The sequence below is a fragment of the Alternaria atra genome (assembly GCF_907166805.1).
Source record: "Alternaria atra isolate CS162 genome assembly, contig: 21, whole genome shotgun sequence".
NCBI classification, from domain to species: Eukaryota; Fungi; Ascomycota; class Dothideomycetes; order Pleosporales; family Pleosporaceae; genus Alternaria; species Alternaria atra.
The window spans coordinates 478841-499016 of record NW_025091319.1 but is presented as its reverse complement, the minus strand read 5'-3'; the positions used below and the strand labels follow the sequence as shown (position 1 = coordinate 499016).

Genomic DNA, 20176 nt, shown 5'->3' with positions numbered 1-20176 from the left:
GGCTAAACACCACGCCGAACTTCCATCATTCTCTTCATCCTTCGCGGACACCATTGTACCGCCATTGAGCAATACTAAGTGGGATGACTTTCTTGGATCCAACTGCAAAGTGCTTGGCTTTAGGATAGCCGTCCCGCCGGGTAAATGTGAGAGCCTGGTGCACCGTGGGGCTGAATACCCCTCCATACATAAGACCCATGGGGATGCCTACATATAGCCATACGACGTTGTTATTTTCTTCAGTTCAACTTCCAGACATTTACGACTAAACACATATATCATGGCGGACAAAGAGCCTATCGTCACCCACGTTTTCACCGCCGACCCTTCGGCCCATGTTTTCAATGGCAAGCTCTATGTCTACCCCTCGCATGACCGCGAGACAGACATCCAAGACAACGACAACGGCGACCAATATGACATGAACGACTACCACGTTTTCAGCATGGAAGAAGTAGGCGGCCCCGTCACAGACCACGGCGTAGCCCTCAAGCAAGAAGATATCCCCTGGGTGCAAAAGCAACTTTGGGCTCCCGATGCCGCCAGCAAGAACGGAAAATACTACCTTTTCTTCCCGGCGCGAGACAAGGAGGGCATCTTCAGAGTCGGTGTAGCCACCGGCGACAAGCCCGAAGGACCATTTAAGCCAGAAGCCGAACCCATCAAAGGCAGCTTCAGCATCGACCCAGCCTCCTTTGTCGACGAAGATGGCTCTGCATACCTTTATTTTGGCGGCATCTGGGGCGGCCAACTCCAATGCTGGAAGACAGGAAAGTTCATCCGCGAGGACTACGAAACCATGGAAGCGCAATCCGGCAACGCTCTCTGTGCAAAGGTAGCAAAACTCTCCGACGACATGACATCCTTCACAACAGACGTCAAAGACGTCGTCATCCTCGACGAAGCGGGTGAACCCATCAAAGCCGCAGACCATGACAGACGGTTCTTCGAAGCCGCGTGGATGCACAAGTATAATGGAAAATACTACTTTTCGTATTCCACTGGCGACACACATTTCCTGTGCTATGCGACCGGTGACAGCCCGCTCGGTCCGTTTACCTACGGAGGCAGGATCCTAGAGCCGGTTATTGGGTGGACGACACATCATAGTATTGCCGAGTTCAAGGGCAAGTGGTATCTGTTTTACCATGATTCGAGTTTGAGTAAAGGGGTGAATCATTTGAGGTGTGTTAAGATTAGGGAGATTGTGTATGATGAGCAGGGCAAGATTAAGCTTGCTGAGAGTCAGCCCAAGGTTATGTAGTTTGGCTCCATGTTGGGCTTGTTGATTTTATCATGACAAATGCAGGCACCTCCACCAAAAGCATTCCTTGATCCACGCCATTTGTGAGCTCTTGACGAAACGTTTTCTGCTTGTCCAATGTCACACATCAGCTCGCCTACGAGGCCACTCGGCCACGATCCTCGTCTCTCTTCTCCCTGTCTGCCCATCCACCTGGCCGCGCTAAATGATGCGCTTGTAACGCAGCCTCCCTAGCTTCCAATGGTGGATTTCTTCATCATCGCCATGCTCTGCACCATGGAAGCCACATTCTGGCTCTTTGTCTGCACAGTCTTCTTGAAAACATGCATTTCCAAAATAGTAGTTGATGCGACGGCACTGCTCGCTATCGACGCAGAGTATCCTCAGACATATGAAGCGCATGCAGTTCAGCATGTTATGGGTGATGTTGTCGTGAGTGGCTAGTCATTCGCCATCATCGCATCCTTGGCCGAGATGGTGTCTATTGCAGCACGTTTTGCCACCGTTGTCCGTTACGTGACAGTGATACTCACCCCAGCAGGATGGAGAGGGGGGTGGCCCGATGTTTGGGTCGACGCGTCGGTGAGCTGCGTTGACTGGGGTATATCCAGGCTATTAACGTCGATCCAAGCGTGCCAGGACGCACGGTGTAACGGGACGCTTTCTCTTCCGGGCCTTCGGATTGTCCCTAGTGTTCTCTAATACTCTGTACAGATAAATGCAATGCGCATCTATTCTGCAGCTTCTGTTATCTTAGCACGTTAGTCTCTAACACTAAAAAACACGTTGTTAACCGTGCTGTCGCTCGTTCTATTAACGCCTTCTCCTAACTCTCCTCTAACACTCCCCTGTTTAATTGTGACAGCACATATCTAAGCAGAGCTTGGTGGGCTGGGAAGAAAGCTAGGATAGTAGAGATTAAGACTGCAGTCTTAAAAGGGCAATAGAGATACATCTCGGCAGTTTCTCCGCGCAGATAGCAAATTCATAAAAACGCGTCGAAGAGGCCGTGCGTCTTTAACAGCTCTTGGTATGCGGCAACTTGCCGTAGCGTGCTAAGATATCTACGCGCCTGCCCCGCGCCTGCCCCGCGCGCTGTGGCTAGGAAGCTAAGCTCATTGCCTTAAACAGCTCTTATTTCTAGATAGCGGCTGCAGCATCCAACTTCACGATCTAGTCACAGATAACGGTAATATAATAAAGTTGTCTCATTATAGATTCATTCACACTCCGCCCGCCAGTTACTTAGCATGTTAAGCGAAGACTGTGTATTAGGGTGTTCCTCGCCAAGAACCTGCTTACTCAGCTGAAAGCATCTTTTCATTAGTGCAAAAGCTTCTTCGTGACGGGCTTGCGACTGCAGAGTGAAGGCGAGATTATGCATGCTGGTCAGCGTAGAAGGATGTTCGTCGGTAAGCACTCTCTTCCTCGTCTCCATCACTTGCACGTCTAGCTCTTCCGCCTCCTTCCATCGCCCTTGGTTCCTGTACGTCGACGCTAGGTTGGCCATGCTGGTCAGCGTGTCAGGATATTCGCCGGTAAGCACTCTCTTCATTGTCTCTATCACTTCTACAAACAGCTCTTCAGCCTCCTTCCACCGCCCTTTGTTCCAGTATGTCAACGCTAGGTTGGCCATGCTGGTCAGCGTGTCAGGATGCTCGTCGGTAAGCACTCTCTTCCTTGTCTCCATCACTTGCACGTCCAGCTCTTCCGCCTCCTTCCATCGCCCTTGGTTCCTGTATGTCGACGCTAGGTTGCCCATGCTGGTCAGCGTGTTAAGATGTTCGTCGGTAAGCACTCTCTTCATTGTCTCCATCACTTCTACAAACAGCTCTTCAGCCTCTCTATATCGCCCGTCACTCAATAGAGTCCTAGCAAATTTCGATGCAAGGCGCAATCTTTCGTCGTCGTTATCATCTGCCAGACTATGCGACAGAACATACTGGGCATGCGGAAGCAGTCGTCTCCACTTACTTCTGTTACTATGGTCATCGTCTGGAAATACCCGAAGTAGCTGTTCGATAGTGCGTTTAGTCCATTCTTGGAGCTGTCCCTGCACTTGCAGCCACTTGCGTAGAGCTTGATGGACTAGCTAATGAACATCGAGCGCAGACTCAGCGGGTCGCCTAGTGACGAGCGCATACCTATCAAGTATCCTGATAGCGTCTTCTCTTGCTTGCGTCGAGGCTGCCTCTAGAAGATCGAGCGAGATGTCTTTCTGGTCTACGCATGCAGCAAGAAACAGATAGTCTGCGGCAGACGTATTACTATCACTAATCTGGTCTATGGAGAGAAACAGTGCAGCAGCGACAGGGTCTTTCACGCTGAAACCTTGTAGTCTACCCTCAGACCAGTCACCGCTGAGCTCGGTAATGAGTCCTTTGTGCTCGTCTAGTCGTGATCGATACTCTTGCACCGTCATACCGCTAGCCTTTATACAGGCCGCTGCTTGCATGACTGCTAGAGGGAGATACGATAGCTCTTTCAGCAAGTGCTCGGCTTCTTGCTGCTCAGTGTTCGTGATTGGCCTCTCTAAGCGGACTTGCAGCATTCTTAGCGCCGTGTCTAGTGTCAGCTCTTGGAGCGCTATAATGTTCTGTAAAGCAAGCGCCTGAGCTGTGTCGGTGCTAGTTGTTGTAAAGATGACAGAACATAGCTTAGACTGTGGCAGATAGTCAGCTAAGTCCGCCGCTTCTGTCGTGGACGAGCCGCCAGATCGCAGAGTGGTGTGCTCTGTGTTATCGAAGACTAGCAAACACTGCCGCACACTAATCTCTACTACACAGCGTTTCATAAGCTGCTTTATGTCGACCTGATCGTCGTCCCAGCCTGAAACGCTAAGCTTCTGCGCAACACTTGCAAACGACTGGTAAAGACTGTCTTTGTCACTCGCGTCCATCCAAAAGACTGAGCAGTTCTCGTTGTTCTGCCTTGTTCTGTGTGCAACCTTGAGCGCGAGCTGCGACTTGCCTGTTCCGCTAGGTCCAACGATCGCTAATGTAGTAGTGGTTTGTTCGTTGCTAAAGAGCGTTGCTTCTAGCTCGGCGAGCTGTGATTCTCGACCAACGAAGCGGGGATTTTGTGGGAACGGAATGATCGACGGTGCGTTACTAGCTCCTAGTTCAGCCTGCAGTCTGCTCCCTGCACTCTCCTGTCCTTCGCCATACGCGGTGGGCATAGAGACACTGAGAATCCCAAGCAGGCAATATACAATATCTTCTTCTTCTTTTGTTCTGCGATTTCCTACCCATCGCCTTCGCTCAGATGTCTTGAATTCGTTTAAAGGACAGTTGCGTAGTGCTGCGAGCGGGATATTAGTGATCTCGTGTATGAGCTCGTCGAGCGATGTTTTGTCGCCTATGCGCCGTCCTTCGCACGAGAAGAACTCAACTGAAACTGGCGCGATAAGCTCTTGAAGCGTCCATCCCCGCGTGAACCATGCGCTTTTGCGGAACGACGCCTCCCAGTCGCTGCGTTGGACTAGCTCTATCGTGGTCGACACTGACACATCTGACAAGAAGACATAGCACCGTGCCGCGCTCTTGTACCACTGGAACATCGAGTTAATTGCTTTCGAGCGCTCATTGTTGTTCCATCTGTCAATGCAGCATGTGTCGATCCAGAAGTACTCAAGCTTGTCCTGCGCCGCCTGTTTAATGCAAAACTGGAGCTTTCGATAGCCTTCTTCCTTCTTCGTGTAGTTTCCGCTCGATATGTCTTCGATAAGGATCTCGGAGTCGCTCCATCTGTGAGACAGAATGGCGTAGGGCGGGATCGGTTTGCCGCGGAAATCTGTCAAGACAAGCCTTCCTAGCGCGTTATAATGGAGAAGCCGCATAGCGTTTGCAATCTTAGCTTAGCCTAGGAAAGGCGAGGCGGGAACAGCTTTAGAGGTGTTGAGAGTAGAAAGGCATAGTCGCGACAGACTAAAGCAGGCAAAGGAAGCTTACGCTGGGCTGCTGTGAAGGCTGCCTGTGGAGGCAGTGCATGCGACCAGGCTGAGCGGATGCTGGGCACATCGAGCATCCTGCGCCGCGCCACTTCACAGCTTGCACTGGACCATTGCGCACATAGGCAGGTGTCAGCAGAAGAACAGTTCTACTTAGACTGCCATCGTAGCGTCCCACAACACTCATATTAACGAGGAAGTGTGCGTAGGGATGTAGGTCGTGTAGACGTAAAGATACTTTCTTGTTGCACCACTGGACCAACGGCTACCTGCAAAGTCGGAAATAAGAGCCGCTTAGATCTGCGATTCTCAGCCACAGCCCGCGGGGTGGGCACGTAAATATCTCAGCATGCTACTGCAAGTTACTGCATGCGAAGACTCACTAACTGCGCACGACTGGCTGGACGCGTTTCGACGATCTTACTGTTTGCGCGGAGAAACAGTCGGAATTAGCGTTTTCTATCTTTAATTAACTTTTTAAGGCTGCAGTCTTGATCTTTATTATCTTATCTTGCTTTGTAGCCTACCGAGCTCTTTACAGATATGTATTGTTGCGAATAATTAGGGGGCTGTTAAAGGAGAGTTGGTGAACAGCACTAACAGAACGGGCGATAGCATAGCCAACGAAGCGCTTTTTAGCATTAGAGGCTAATGTACTAGATGAATGAGAGCTGCTGAATAGATGCGCATTGCACTTGTCTGTATCTAAGAACACTAGGGGCAATCCGAGGGTCTGGAAGAGAAAGCGTCCCGTTACACCGTGCGTCCCGGCACGCTTGGATCGACGTTAGTCTGTTACTTTAACCTTGCTGTTGCACTTGAATCTCAAGACTGACTGTTGTGATAGGGACATGAATACACTCATACACTCATACAAGAGACCAAGTACCACTGCTCCTCCCCCCTCGCTTACAAACTCTTATACCAAAAGCCCACAAGCTTCGCGCCCTGGCGATGCTCCGCGCTACGTCCCTGCCAAATTAATGATTGTCGCCTGTTGGAGTATCTGTCTCGGTATCCTTGCCTTCATCAACTCCTACTGCGTCTGGCAGAATAAGAAGATAGCGCAGATCGGTGAATCGGCAGGATACCCCAGGATGGAGAATCAAGAGTGGTTTGATCTGACGAACAGGGGAACCCATGAGTCTAGCTACACTTTTTGAATGACCACAAGAAACCTCTCACCATAGCTGAATATAAATTGGCCTACTGTCGTCTTTCCTCAGTTTTGTTTGGCGTCTTTTAATCTTACTCCATCTGCGGCACCTTCTTGCTCGCCCTCCACCTGGGCCAGTTGATTCCAGTCGATGTGATGAAATAAGTTGCACTAGCCTTCCATTAGAAGTCATCTATTAAAAAGAATACGCGTTCGCCTTACCACAACAGCAGAGCAATCGCCGCGCAAATTCCAGTTAGCACACAACTACTGCCCGCACAACGTCCGCCACCCATACACGAGATGATAAACGCCGTAAACCACAACAAGCAATCCAAAGTATCGAGAATGAAATTTGCTTTTAGACTGGCAAATTTCCTGAAACGATCCATGTGTGCGGTCAGGTATTGGTAGAGAAGAAATAAGGCGGATTTGATCGAGTAGACGAGTACTAGAGTCGTTGATCGTGACCGCGGCATCGATGAATCGGCCATGAGGGCACATCCTGCGATAAAAGCAGCAAGTACGAGCGTAGCTTGCGTAATATGGATGGGACGGTTGAAGCGGTCGGTGAAGGCGTAAAAGGAGTTTAAAAACCCCATGGTGATGGCTGCGGTGTCTAGTTGCGAAGTCGAAGTTGATCTTGTAGACTATTTGTGGTGGAAGCTCGCTTGAGTTGCGTTGGTTGAGTGTGATTTGAATGTCAAAAGAGTATGTTGGTTGTATGTATCTGAGGATAGGGCACCATTCTTGCTCTTATATACTTCCGTGCGCATCATCTCACACAGCCTTCCGGCACACGTGTCTACAAACCAATAAATACGACAGAGATTGTGCAAATGTGAGCGTACTATCGCAGTTATCGGCAGCGGAAACTTGCATAAGGCTGAGCTAAGTCATTGTCGCTGTTGTGACATTATACGCTTCACCGCTTCGGGTGTAGCCCTCCGTTGCCGTACTCGCTTATCTACGTGTACGAAGTTACGACGAATTTGCTAAGACTTTCTCGCAAGCTTGACTGTTCTAGGAAGCTATGATGATGAACCGACAATTTGGATCCTTGATCGATGCTTCTATGCTTTCTAGAATTCTTTAGCTATCCTTGATACCTTGCTGATGGCGGTGCTACAACGGGGACCATTCACTGTCACGGAATTGAACCATTTCGCTAGCCTTGCTCAGAACCACTACCCGATAGTCCTGAAGCTCAGTCAGATCGGTCTTGAACCTAACCATGGGGACCACCGCCTTGGTGCTTTTCGTAATCACGAAGGTGTTAATTCTCAGACACGTGGGATCTAGATGTACATGTGCGCTGAATATCTAGATATGACCTGATGGTGAAACGCATAGCGTCTTCCAATGCTATAGGATGAACATCGACTTCTGAGCTGTCCTAGACGAGTTCATCGATATACTATGCCTCGTTAACAATTACCCATCGATGATGGAAGTTTGAAGCTATGTGCAATCATACCAGAAAGTTACGTGCATTGACAAAAGACTTCCACGTATGGTTCATTGACCCTGGTTAAGCTGCGTGTAGCACCTTGGGCTAAACCGATCTGTCCCTTTTGGTAGTTATCAAAACCGCGATTCTAGCACATGTTTAGATCTTGTGCCTTGCATCATGCCTGTCCTGGATGGCACGTGACGTTTCCAACCACGCCCACGAGATATGAGAAGCAGATAGAAGAGACAGACCTGGGGTCGAATCTGAAGTGGTGACTGATGGATACGAGAAGAGATAACATAGTCGCCAGTGTATGTGTGATCGAGAAAGGAGCTTACAATGACTAACCACAGTAGAATAACGTTACCATACTCTAGAGTCTTTCTAGATGTGCGCCTCAAGATGCTTCCAAAATGCGTCCGGCAAACAAACCGCCCAAACAAAAGAAATGAAACCCTGGTATATAACAGTAAACCACTAACAATATCTCACACACTCCTCACCAATATCCCATCTCTTCTTCCTCCTCTCAACATGCTTGCCCTCTTTAGTCTGCGTCTCCTCAAGCTCCTTCAGCCTCTCAAAGTCGATCTTTTCTTTCTGCTCTTTCTCATGTTTCTCTTTTTCCTCGTTCTCCAACTTCATCAGTTCCATGATATCCTTTAGTTGTGCTTCCTCCTTCTCTTTCCGATACTCTTCTTGTTCATCAAGACGACCCTGTTCATTATCCTGCTCCAGTTCATGCAGCCACACACCCTTGCCATCCTGGAACACTTCTTTTAGTTGTGGCAAGGTCCCGCAAACGCCGTCGACTTCGCCCCAGGGTAGCCAGATCTGCTCGGCCTCGGTCCATATGCCACCTCGTCCACCGCGGTTATCCCAGTAGCGATCACCGCCCACGAGGTGGTTGTGGTATCCATTCGGAGACTGAGGGGCGCGGAAGTAATTTCTCAACATGGCCCGTTTGTATTCTGCATACCACATGTTATCCCAGCTAACGTTTGCGACTGGCGGACGCTCGCTGCTGGGGTGCGAAGAGCTGCTTAGGATGATGGCCGGCACTGAACCGGAGTATGTGTTCTGCATAAGAGGAACGCTTTCCCAAGGTAGCTTGCGGCTCGGCAGGCCATCAAGTTCCAGAGTGAACTCAAGATTGTCGATGTATGCTGGCTTCTCGTTCGGAGATGGGTTATGCTCAACGAAATCGGGACGCCAGAATGGAGGCTTGGTCTCATTGAGGGCGGTTGGGAGGGAGAGGTACTGGGTATTTGAGTCGGAATGGCTATATTGCGACAAGTCGGTCGAGTTGTCGTGTAAGAGAGAGACGAGTTCGTCTTCGACACAATAATCCAAAGGCTGGAAAAGCGCATGTGTGTAGTCCAAGCCAATGGAAAACTCATGTCGCGTAGTGTTTAAGAGCTCGGTATTCGCACGCTCCAGTCTTCGCTCAGCCTCAAACTTGCTTGCTCTACCAGTGATGAAGTCCTTAACTTTTGTACCAGTGTGCTTCGATGCCACTTCCTCCGCATCTCGTCGCAGCTGTTGTTCGGCAAACAGAGTCGTGAATACCGACTGAACCGTCTGCGGCTGACTTCTCCCTTCTATGAACTTCTCTAGCGCAACCTGATATAGCGCCTTCAAGTCGCTCGCTGGACCCATGACCATTTTTGAATGGATGAACTTTGCTGGGGTATCGGATATACGTCTACTGTTCTCCGTTCCATATGTGCTGTCTGGCAGTATCGACTGGGGCACGTACTTGCAGGCCATATCGTCGCTTTGGCACATCTTCTCCGCACCGAATACGATCGTCTGATTAAACTTCTGAAAACCATCTTTGTTAACGCCATACTTCTTCAGCAGCCGCATGTTGGCATCTGCCAACAACTTCTTATACTGCGTGACGATCACATCGCTTGGCAGCTGAAACCATGATTGCTGGCCATCCACGATGAGTATCAGATCTTGATCCTTGACCAGTTTCCCATTACTTAGGTAATGCAGTGTACTGTTCAATATACCCCTCTCCAATTCCATGTCTGATTCGTACGACGTGTACAGCTGAACTGCGGTCGGTGGAGGGTAGTTTAGAAGCATAGCAGACAGAGTTGTCTTGCAAAAGCCGTCTGTATCGCGTTCGGATGGCATGAGGAGGTGGAAGTTGGGCGTCGTCTTCTTGAGTTTTGGCGGTACATGGTCGAGCTCGCCATTCTCGATCTGCAGCGTCATGTTCGAGGGGGTCTTGAACGGCGAATGTACGATATCGGGCAAGGTTGGGAGGTACGGTTGCCATGGATAGTAAGAGGAAAGGCTCTGGTATTGTGAAGAGATCGCCTGAGGGGGAGTTAGCTTGTATCCGAGAAGTAACGACCAGTTCCAGCGGGGCACGTCTCGCATGTGCTTGACAGCCTCTCTGATGTCTGGAGTAGATTGAGCGCACCTCATGATGCCTAATACCCGTCAATCCAAGCAGAAGTGTGAGAAGAAGAATCGTCAAGACCATCATCCTCCCTCGACGCGTACACGCCCACTGTACCGCCGCATTTCCAAACTCCTTTGGAGACTGTGTGGGAGACATTGGCATAGCCAGCATCGCATCGCCCGCCATGATGGATTTGTTGAATGGAAAGAGTGACGCCTTAGGCTTTTCCTTCCTCGCTCAAAATGGCATCGGTGATACGTCGTACCGCTGTATGTAAGGTACAATGCACTATCTGTATCATCTCAGTATCCCCTCCGTGTCCCTGCACCGCAACGCCAGGGTCTCAGTCGTTGTCAGACGTCACGGTCCGATCATGAACGCGCGTAGTCTCCACCATGTTGCGGTCCTTTGTTTCGAAACCACGTGGTAGCCATGTTGCGTGCGCGAACAGTGCAGAACTCAGGATCGACGCAGTTGTACTAAATGTGGACTTGTTTGTAGACGGTGCATTCCTCAATGGGAAGCAGAGTTGGCGATACAGCCAGCCATTGATAGTCTGATGGGTGTAACCCTTGTCTATCGTGACGCGTCGCTAAACCCGATAAGCGTTAGTGGCGGAGCCGCTTCGGCTGTCCTTGCTCTGCAGATCCTGATCAGGCGTTCGTCATTGTTGTTGGTATGTGCATGTGGAGGCTATGGAGATCCGACTATTTCTGCGACATTTTCCACAATTATTTGAGTAGACTGCAGATGCTACAAAGTCGAATGCACGTACACTCTTCTAGGAGGTTGGGCCTGCGGCTATAGCTAGCCTCTACACAGATCAGGGCTGACGAAAGGGGGGATCCGAACTGATCTAACTAGTTGTGCGACATTTGTGGAGAATTGTACGACAGTTGCATCGCGATAGCTTACGTTGCGATGGTAGATCGTTGCTTCATATCCTCTCCCCCATCAAGTAACAAAGCCTCTTTACGATAAACCACCAGTCTTCGTTCCCTTAGAACCCCGCGATATACCGATGCTTGTCTGTAACCTCTGTAACCTCAAACTTCATCCCGACCCTGATATCCCCGACTGTCTTCGGTACAGCCAGCATACCATAGCAAGGCTTGTATGTAATTCCCTCGTCGATCCTCCGATATTTCATCAGCGCATCCCAGGGCTGCGTCTTGTGCTTCTCGGCTGAATCAGGGTGTACGTTTGGCACCTGACAGCGCGCGCATCGCTGGGTGATGTCTAGGACAATTGGTTTTTCGCCAGCCTCAGGTGTGATTCTGACAGTCTTCCAGCGATCTTCGTCCCAGGGCGCGTTGGCATCACCTTTGACGAGGATATTCGGTCTGAACCGGCGAACATCAATGGTGAAGTCCTCTGCAGCTTTGAGGCGTGTGTTGAGTTCGTCGATGCTGCTTTGATTGCCGACTAGCACAGGCATCAGATCTGGGAAACAAGTTGATGCATCTCTTCCTAAGACGTTTGGTGCACCGTTCGATACGAGCGGTCTGGGGTCCTCGGAAACTGGAGGCTTGTACACGAGTCGCACCTCTTTGTCGAAGAAGCTGTTAAACGGACCGGTCATCTTGGTAGAGTACACGCGAGTTCCCGTCGTAGTGCTCCATATCTTTGCCGAGTGCTCCTCGGTGTTCTCGTCGAGCCATTCTTTCGACGGATGAGCCGGGATAGAGAACTCTAGCTTCTCATCCATCGAGTTCGGCGCTGGTGCAGTGACGGTGAGGGTATCAGTCTTCTCGTCGTAGGTTGGCCGGATGAGTGTCATTTTAGAGTTTTGGCGGATCGTCAGAAACTCGTAGTTTGGGTAGCTCACCCACATCCATTGCCGATCTGGCTTTGTCAGTACAAACGAGTTGTCCAAATGCTGACTAGAAAATCGCACCCAGATCAAGACCTGTCGGCAAGAGCTTGGCTGACTTCACAGACAAACCATGGCATGATTTGATCGGGTGTATGAAGAGGCCCGTGATCTCAGTCGCTGGTGGTAAAGGCCCAACAGTGCTCTTTGCTTGCTGGTTCCTCGTGAAGTAGATATATGTAAGAATAGGCAAGATGAAGATGGACAGTAGAACCGCGATCTGCGTAGTGGCTGGGAGCGCCATGTTTGTGGTGTCGTTGAATGACCGGGACACAAGGTCTCGCAAACTTTCAGCTAAGTTAATCGATAACAGCCGTGCTTTGTGAGTTCTGATGGTTTGCAGGCTACGAGCTTTTCTTCTTGTATCGAACTGCACTCATCCGGATGCGGTTGTAGGGCGTGGTCTCACAAGTCTGAATCAGCGGTCCGATCTAGAACAGCATCAGATCAATTTTCTTGCCTAATTGAGTGACGCAAGGCGGATTTTATAGCTAGAAGTGACAGTTCACAATGATGACGCAAAGTGGGGGGGAAGTGTTCGTTATGTAAAGGGCTAGCGCTGCCGAGTTCGCGTCTGCGGCTTCTCTGCGGCAGTCGTACATCGCGTTCTCCCGATTTTGGCAACCATGTACAAACCTCCCACCATGCATGCTCAACTTTACTCTGTGCTTTCCGGTCGCATCCTCTTGGACGGCTTACCATGATCTTCCTCGTCCTCGTCGGAGCTTAACACCTGATCGCAGCCTCGCTTCTCAATCTCCGCTTCCAACTGGGCACAATACGTGTCCAAGTCATCCATCTGCTTCACCTTCATCTCCAGATCTCTCATGCGCTGGAGTAACTTGATATTAATCTCCATGCGAAGCATGCATTCCTTCTCGGCAGCATCCCCGCGCCGCTTCTCCTTCTCCAGCTGATACTTGGCGTCGTCCATAGCCCTTCTCCGCAAGCCTTCAGATGTCTCGTACTCCTTGAGGTCTCCCTGCGAGCCCAAAAGCTGAGACTCTTTATCGAAAAGCTCCCCACGCAGTCTTGCAGCTTCTCGTTTGATTTTCGTACACTTTTTGTTCGTACAGAAGTCGCGGTCCCGAGCCCTAATGCCTAGTGTTGGGGATGCGCTCTCCTTCTGTCCACGATAAGCTGAAGGGGTGTTGCAATCGATTGCGCTGTCTGGTACAGTGTCTTCCCATTCTTCGCGCACATGCGGTGTAGACGGCGTAGTCACAATAGTCGCCATGTAGGTGCGATACTCCGCCCCGGACATGCCGACTTTCTCCTTCGGCCCGCCAAACTTGTCGTAGTTGAAAGGGTATCGCTGATGTAAGGAACCGTTCACGGATGCAGTGATGTTCCGCTCTTCCGGTGAGTACATATCTTCGTATCGCTTCATTGCCTCTCGTTGATAGGCTACGCCGGTCGGTAGGTCCGGATACCCCTGGTAAGGGCAGTGCTTCTCTATCGTAGACAGAGTAACATATGGCCAGGTCTTTGGGTCTCTCTTATCATAGGTAGGAACAACGCGCCGGATGTTGTCGTATAGTCTTGAAGAGGTGAAACTGAACGTGCCATCGTAGCGGGGTAGATGCTCCATCTTGCGTTCTAATCTCGTTAGCCATTTACTTGCGTCGGCTTGTATTATATACATACCTCAAGAGTTTCCAAAGAGTAGTGGAGAGTGAATTGCTGCTGCTGGAAATTGAGAGAGTCAGGAAGCGGGTTGTTACCTGCTGAGCCCTTCTAGATGTTCTTATGCCGCTACTTGTTCGACTGAGTTTAGAGGGTTTACAGTAAGACAGTGGACACTCCTCTCTCACCTTCACCTCAACTCGTATTCACTATGGGTTGCCATCAATTCTTAGGAAATTTCTTGTATAGAGTGCCGAACGAGGGTGTTTTCAGGGATATCAGTAGAAAATAAAATGTAAACACATCTGCCCGGGTACCATCTGGACAAAGACGTCGATATCAGAACGTATATTTGCATAACACCCTTAGAATTACGGCGACGCCCACCACATCGTAGCTAGACACAGTACTCGTATCGAAATCACGCTGCAAGATGTTCGCGTGAGACACAAACCCGTGCCACACCCTCGGCCCGATTGAAAGGATGAGGATGGGCGGGCAAGGCGCTCTCCTCACCGATCAGGAAACCCGCGTCATAAACGCACGGCACAGACGCCGCAACGAAAGAAAAAAAGCCCCCGATCACAGCACAGGATAAGTAGAATTCACAACGTGCGGCGGTAGTCCTATCGGTAAAGCACATGCACACGGGACGATTCCTGGCAGCAGCGCCCGCGGATGCATATGCAGGTACGGTACATTGCATGTGTAACCTCCACGACGCCCATGGAATACCGATGTCAGAAACAGAACTAGGAACGGGGGGAGAAGAGCTCTATCGGGTTCATGTTTCATTACTAGGTATACTATATAGACAGCTAACTCGTACTGTTGAACCAACTGTCGTATCTGTTGGACCAGTGAGCTCTGCTCATACCCATAGAAGGATCCTCCAAAACGCCCCCAGAATCTACCTTTAATGCAAGGGTATCAAAAGAAAGAAGCTGATGATCTGTTGCCCTTTAGCTTCATACATCAAGTTCAACACCCATACGAACAGTCTTAGTCTTGCGTTGGAGCGCTGATACGTGAGACGACAGCGTGTAGCGTAGAGAAAGACAGTCGTGATGGTGCCAAACACTTTCGTCGTGGAAGGCAATACCATGAACATGAAGAAGATGATAATAGCGCCTAGAGTGGCCGACACTTGAATGGTGCAACATCCAAGTGTCGGTACTTCAGACGCATCATGACCGTGAACGCACAATAAGAAAGAGGGTCAGGATACCATGGCGCCCGCGATGCTGGTTGCCGTATCGACAAGACCGGCCTAAGCCTTTGTCAAAGTCTTCCTGACTGAACCCTTGTTGGAGAGGCGGGAAGGGGTCTTGGGAGACTTTGGAGACTCGGGCGACTTGGGTGTGCGAGTCATGGCCGGGGTCTTCTTGGGTGACACAACCTTGCCAGGGAGCTTGGGGAGGAACTCGATCGAGGGAACTTGCTCAGTCTCCTTGTCCTCAAGCATCTGGAGGATGACGTCGACGATCTTCTGGACCTCGTCGTGAGTCTTGTCGAAGCCGACCCACTGGTCCAGCTCACGGAGGACGTCGATGGGCGCCTCGAAGTGCTTACCTTCCTTGGGCTTGACCTTCTTCGCAGCGTCAGGTTGCTGAAGACCTGCAGCAACTTGACGGGAGTACGTGTTGAGACGAGCTTCCTCAGACTTCTTGAACGCGATGTCGTAGGTGGTACCAGGGAACTCCTTTTCGATCACGTCAAACTGGCGAAGGATGAGTTGGACCTTGCGGATCTGCCACTTCTTCTTGTTGTAGGTCGCGCGCTGGTAGTGCTTGCGGCAGAAGAGAGGCCAGTCGTTGACGTCGCGAGTGCATGCCTTGTTGCGGCCGAAGTGGTCCGAAATGACTTTGCGCGAGAGGTCCTTGGTGTACTGGCCAGTCATACAGCGAGTATGCTCGTCGTTCATGCAGATGAACTCGCGCTCGGAGTCCGATACGTCCTCGCCATCATCGAGGGCCTCGTTGCCAGAGACATCAGGCTCGTCCTTCTGTCAAGCAAACCTTGGTGAGTCTACGGCTTCAATGGTGACTCACGATAGTGTGAAAGATACAAACGGAAAGAAAACTTTGTACTTACGGGTGCGGTCATAACGGTATCAGGAGTACCGACGATGGGCGACGGATTCTCTTGCTTTGTCGACTTGGGAGTAGAAGGCAGTGCAAGCATAAGGTCGGAGGTGGTTTCGGGAGCATCAGTCGGGCCTTCGACGAGGTTTTCCATCGACATCTTATTGCGAATGATGTCGGCTTGAGTGGCCTCGGTCGCAAGGGAAGCGCCGGAGGCGTCGAGGGCGTTGATCTTGTAGTCAGTGGACATCGTGAGTGAGTCCGCGGGTATGTACTATCGAGTAGAGACAACAACTAGTTGAGAGGCCGTCGAGTCGGCTGTACTCGATTTCACAAGAGTTCAGTTATGGAGAAGCAGGTCTCGAGGGTGGTGGGCGAAAGGTCTTATAGAGGGCGAACAGCGGCGGTACAGATGCGGTAGGCCGATGAAAAGTGAAGTTGACTCTCAAGTGACGAATTTGCTGCTGTTTGACCTCCCGCCGCCTGATCAATACCCCGTCACCAAGGACTAGGAATGAGCTCATCCACGTTCCAACATATCGTCCATGATTCACATGGCCGTCGCACGATGCAACGCACTGCGGCCCGAGACCGCTCAAGCCCTACCAAACGGCGGCCATCTGCCTGGTAGCTCGAGCCAATGGTAAGCCCATGAGCTCACGATAGTTGTCCAGATGCCCTGCCAAGCCACCTGTTTGCTCACACTTTGACCAATGCCATCATCGAGCCGCGTATGACGTTCACAACGCGAGAATTTATGTGAACCAACGCTCACATATCAATCACGGGATGGACGTGAAGTCGAAACAGCCGCCGCAATCGATACCCGAGGGGCAAGGCACTCTTGGAATTGTGGCACAGACTTGGAAGTGGGTTGAACCCAGAGTAGACCCACGGAATGCTCTCCAAGTACCAGTGCTGGTGATATACGAGCGAGACAAACTTCTGGATTAGGGGCAATTGGGGTGAAGGAATGGATCGTGAATAGACCATGAATGTAAGCAGCGAAGGATAGGAAATCGAGCATCGAGATGTGACATAAGGAAGTCAGTGAGATTGACTCAAACGACATGATTCGTGTGAACGTATAGGCCCCCGCACTGATTGTCAAGCGTCATAGCCGCAATGATGTACGTCCAAGAGCCCAGAGTCGATGATCAAGACGTCTGACCAACAATTCACGAATTGTTCCCTGCGAATAGGCCTACTTGCGGAAGGGTGGACACAGACGAGCTTCCACGCCGTACCCTGGTGTTGGCGTTTCCCCGTAACTGTACATGTTGTCTAGGTGTCGACAAGTCCAGTACCTCGCAAGAAGCCGCGCGGCGCTTATTTGATGGACTAATGAACAAATAGTCTTATGGCTCAGCCAATCCAGAACGAGCAGTTTTGATGTACATGTCGGTATGCTGTATAGGTATCAGGCTCGAACCGGCAATGCTGTCCACTACCAGCCTCAGACTGAACCAGTCTACTACGCCACATGGATCCTCAGGGCATCACCAGTCGCATTCCGAGCGGCTATGGCGAACGACTGGATTGGTGTATATTCTCCTAAATACAGCCAAAAAGGATACTAGCTTTTCCACATTCTCTAGACTCATACCTTTGAGGTGATGTGCCACGATGGATTGGGGCCAAAGCCGTCCATGGAGCTGAACGTCTATATGGCGGCGGATAAAGTTGAGAAGGATGAGGGAGCCCTGGAGGTGTGAGGCAGCTTAGTCACCTATCGGGCAATCTAGCGCCGATAACCGGAAAACACGTGCGCATTCCGTCAACAGTGTTTAGCGTCTTTCGCGCCTGTAGCGTCAACCTGCAGTGAGGAGCTCCTGTTCTGCGGATCGTCACGCTGCACCCAAAAGGCAAATCGCTGGAAACGCCAGCAAACCCCTGTTTATCGCTTGAGATGCGCTCACTCGTCATTCCTAACACGCAACTTCTTTCTAAGCACACAATCCTGAGCTGAGCGCGTTCGAACTTCGCGGCCACTTTCCTCGCCTTGCTACCCACAGCGCCCTCTCAGCCACCATGCCTCCGACCACAGGCACGAGAACGTCTACAAGGCAGGGGCGGGCTACGGTCCGACCTACCAACTACTATGCGCGCACCTTCGCCGGCCGACTCGCTGCGAGCGGCATGGAGCAGACGCCCGAAGCTTCCAACAGCGCGCCCGGCTTCCTGCCTGCCCTCACACACTTTACTGGCGCCGTAGATGCATTCCCAAAGGAGGTCATCAAGCATTTCTCCATGTTCAAGGAAGTCGAGGCCAAACTCCACGACCCGGAGCAGATGCTCAAGGAGCTGCTTGACGAGATCGCCCAGCAACCCGTCACCACCAAGGCCCAGCTGGCTGCTATAGAACAGGCCTCAGTAGCGTCCGAAAACAACGCCAGTGTAAGTTCAATGGAGCGCATGGCAGTACCCCAGACTTATCATTCGCAGCTCAATCCTTCTAACCCCGACAACCTCTCTCCCGAAGAGCACGTAGCGATACGGAAGCGCCAGCTCTTCTTCCGCCTCCGCATGCTCATCGCGAACATGCTCCCCACACTCGATGAGAAGCTCGTAGTGCTTCAGGGCGCGAGAGCTACCAAGGACAAGGGCCTCACGCGCATGCACCACTCCTTCGCCCAGCTCGACGGCGAGATTAGCGACGAAGCGCGATACGGCAGCCTCACACACTGGGCATATGCGGACAAGGAGGAGAAGAAAAAGGGTGGGCAGTCCCATGAGCGGCAGAGGCGCGAGGTGGCTGCGGCGAATAATCTGGCTGCGGCGGCTCAGCATGTGCACGACGTCGACTCAATTGCTGCGAAGAGCGAAGCTAGACGTGAGGCCGTGCAGGCGAATAAGCGCAGTCGACACCACCAAATCGACTCCGACTTCGACGATAGACCAGCCAAGAGGCCGCAGAAGAAGAAGCACATGCCTACAGAGACAGCGGCGCTAGACAACAGAAACCTCGGTTTGGGCATCTCGAGCAATGGCACCGGTCCTCATGGAAAGCGGAAGAAGACCGAAAAGACCCTCGCCGCAGCGGCACCCGCAGCCCCGCCCATGGAGCGATCACTGAGCAGTGCTCTGAAAGCTACTAGCAATGGAGTACGGGGTGGCTCAAGTCCGCGGGGAACACCAGGTCCAGAGAACGGCGCAGTCAAACGCAAACCTCGCGCCGCTCCCGTGCCTGCGCAACGCAAGAACCCGCTTCCGCTACACTCGCCCCCCATGGCCTCGTCACCCCTTGCCGCCAATTTCGCCATCAACAAAGCAATTGCCGGCGCATCAGAACGAACACTGTCCGCGCGTGCACGGAAGAACTCCACAGCCAACTCAGTGGCGTCAGTCAAAGAACAAGAGGCCCCAGCTGCCCGTCGCCCCTCGTCTTCCCATTCTGTACAACAAGCCGCTAGTAGTAATGCGATCACGGAGCTTGAGCAGGCTGCTGGCATCATGCGGGATAACATCTCGGCGAAGCGCGCATCAACTCCAAAGGAGAGTACAGAGGTCCCGCCGCCGTTTGATACATCGAACATGAAGGTGGAAGACTTGGGACAGCCTGAGCCAGAGACTATGGAGATTGACGCTCCTGCACCGATACCAGCCGCAGTAAGATCCGGTCGGACTTCAAAGAATGCGACACCAGTTGTCGGTGCGTTCCCAGAAATACCCATGGCGAGAAGTCGCAGCAGCCGCAATACGAACAATGGCAACTCAAATTCAAACACTTCATCAGAGAACAACAGCACGACGGGCACTGGATCGAAACGAGGCCAGAAGAAGAACACACAATCTACTACTTCCACTGCTTCTCCAGCCATGAAGCCCACCCCGAACGCAAAATCGAACCCTCCTTCCTCCGCTGGGAGCTCCGTCGCACAAGAACAAGAATACCAAGAGGTTGAGGTTGAAGCTGAGCCGGAAGCGGAATCAGAAGAGGACGGCGACGAGCCGCGATACTGCTATTGCAACGAGGTTTCCTACGGTAATATGATCGCCTGCGACAACGATGACTGTCCCCGCGAGTGGTTCCACCTTGGCTGCGTGCATCTCGACAAACCGCCCACTGGCAGAACGAAATGGTTCTGCAGTGACGATTGCAAGGAGGCATACACCAAAACCAAGGCAAAGGGGGGTCGTCCAGGCAGTAGTAGACAATAGGAATTAGGAAGGAGTTCAAGGCGTTCTGGGACGGGTCCAGCGGCGGCTGGGTCTAGGCAAGGCCCCAAGGGTAAGGGCAAGGCTAGGTTAAATCTCTGGGATGGTTGGAATGCTCTCTAGTCAGTAGCTTCCAGCCGCGGTCTGCGTTTTTCTTTGGATTCTTGTGTGGTTTATTGCGGCGTTTCTTC

General features: G+C 51.5%; 6 protein-coding genes across 6 annotated transcripts; 2 read left to right on the top strand and 4 right to left on the bottom strand.

Moving 5' to 3' along the window:
* Positions 1-280: 280 nt before the first annotated feature.
* On the top strand, positions 281-1264 carry ALTATR162_LOCUS601 (uncharacterized protein; the record flags this gene model as incomplete). Its single annotated transcript, XM_043308195.1, has 1 exon — positions 281-1264. One exon carries the CDS (start codon positions 281-283, stop codon positions 1262-1264), a length of 984 nt encoding a protein of 327 aa, XP_043164130.1.
* Positions 1265-8299: 7035 nt separating this feature from the next.
* Positions 8300-10051, bottom strand: ALTATR162_LOCUS600 (uncharacterized protein; the record flags this gene model as incomplete). Its single annotated transcript, XM_043308194.1, has 1 exon — positions 8300-10051. The coding sequence occupies one exon, from the start codon at positions 10049-10051 to the stop codon at positions 8300-8302; it is 1752 nt and encodes a 583-aa protein (XP_043164129.1).
* A 1193-nt stretch (positions 10052-11244) lies between these two features.
* ALTATR162_LOCUS599 (uncharacterized protein) lies at positions 11245-12361 on the bottom strand (the record flags this gene model as incomplete). The annotated part of the gene is made up of 2 exons (XM_043308193.1): positions 11245-12089; positions 12142-12361. 2 exons carry the CDS (start codon positions 12359-12361, stop codon positions 11245-11247), a joined length of 1065 nt encoding a protein of 354 aa, XP_043164128.1.
* A 414-nt stretch (positions 12362-12775) lies between these two features.
* On the bottom strand, positions 12776-13708 carry ALTATR162_LOCUS598 (uncharacterized protein; the record flags this gene model as incomplete). The annotated part of the gene is made up of 1 exon (XM_043308192.1): positions 12776-13708. One exon carries the CDS (start codon positions 13706-13708, stop codon positions 12776-12778), a length of 933 nt encoding a protein of 310 aa, XP_043164127.1.
* A 1305-nt stretch (positions 13709-15013) lies between these two features.
* Positions 15014-16077, bottom strand: ALTATR162_LOCUS597 (uncharacterized protein; the record flags this gene model as incomplete). Its single annotated transcript, XM_043308191.1, has 2 exons — positions 15014-15748; positions 15838-16077. The coding sequence occupies 2 exons, from the start codon at positions 16075-16077 to the stop codon at positions 15014-15016; spliced, it is 975 nt and encodes a 324-aa protein (XP_043164126.1).
* Positions 16078-17858: 1781 nt separating this feature from the next.
* Positions 17859-19988, top strand: ALTATR162_LOCUS596 (uncharacterized protein; the record flags this gene model as incomplete). The annotated part of the gene is made up of 2 exons (XM_043308190.1): positions 17859-18224; positions 18273-19988. 2 exons carry the CDS (start codon positions 17859-17861, stop codon positions 19986-19988), a joined length of 2082 nt encoding a protein of 693 aa, XP_043164125.1.
* Positions 19989-20176: the final 188 nt, after the last annotated feature.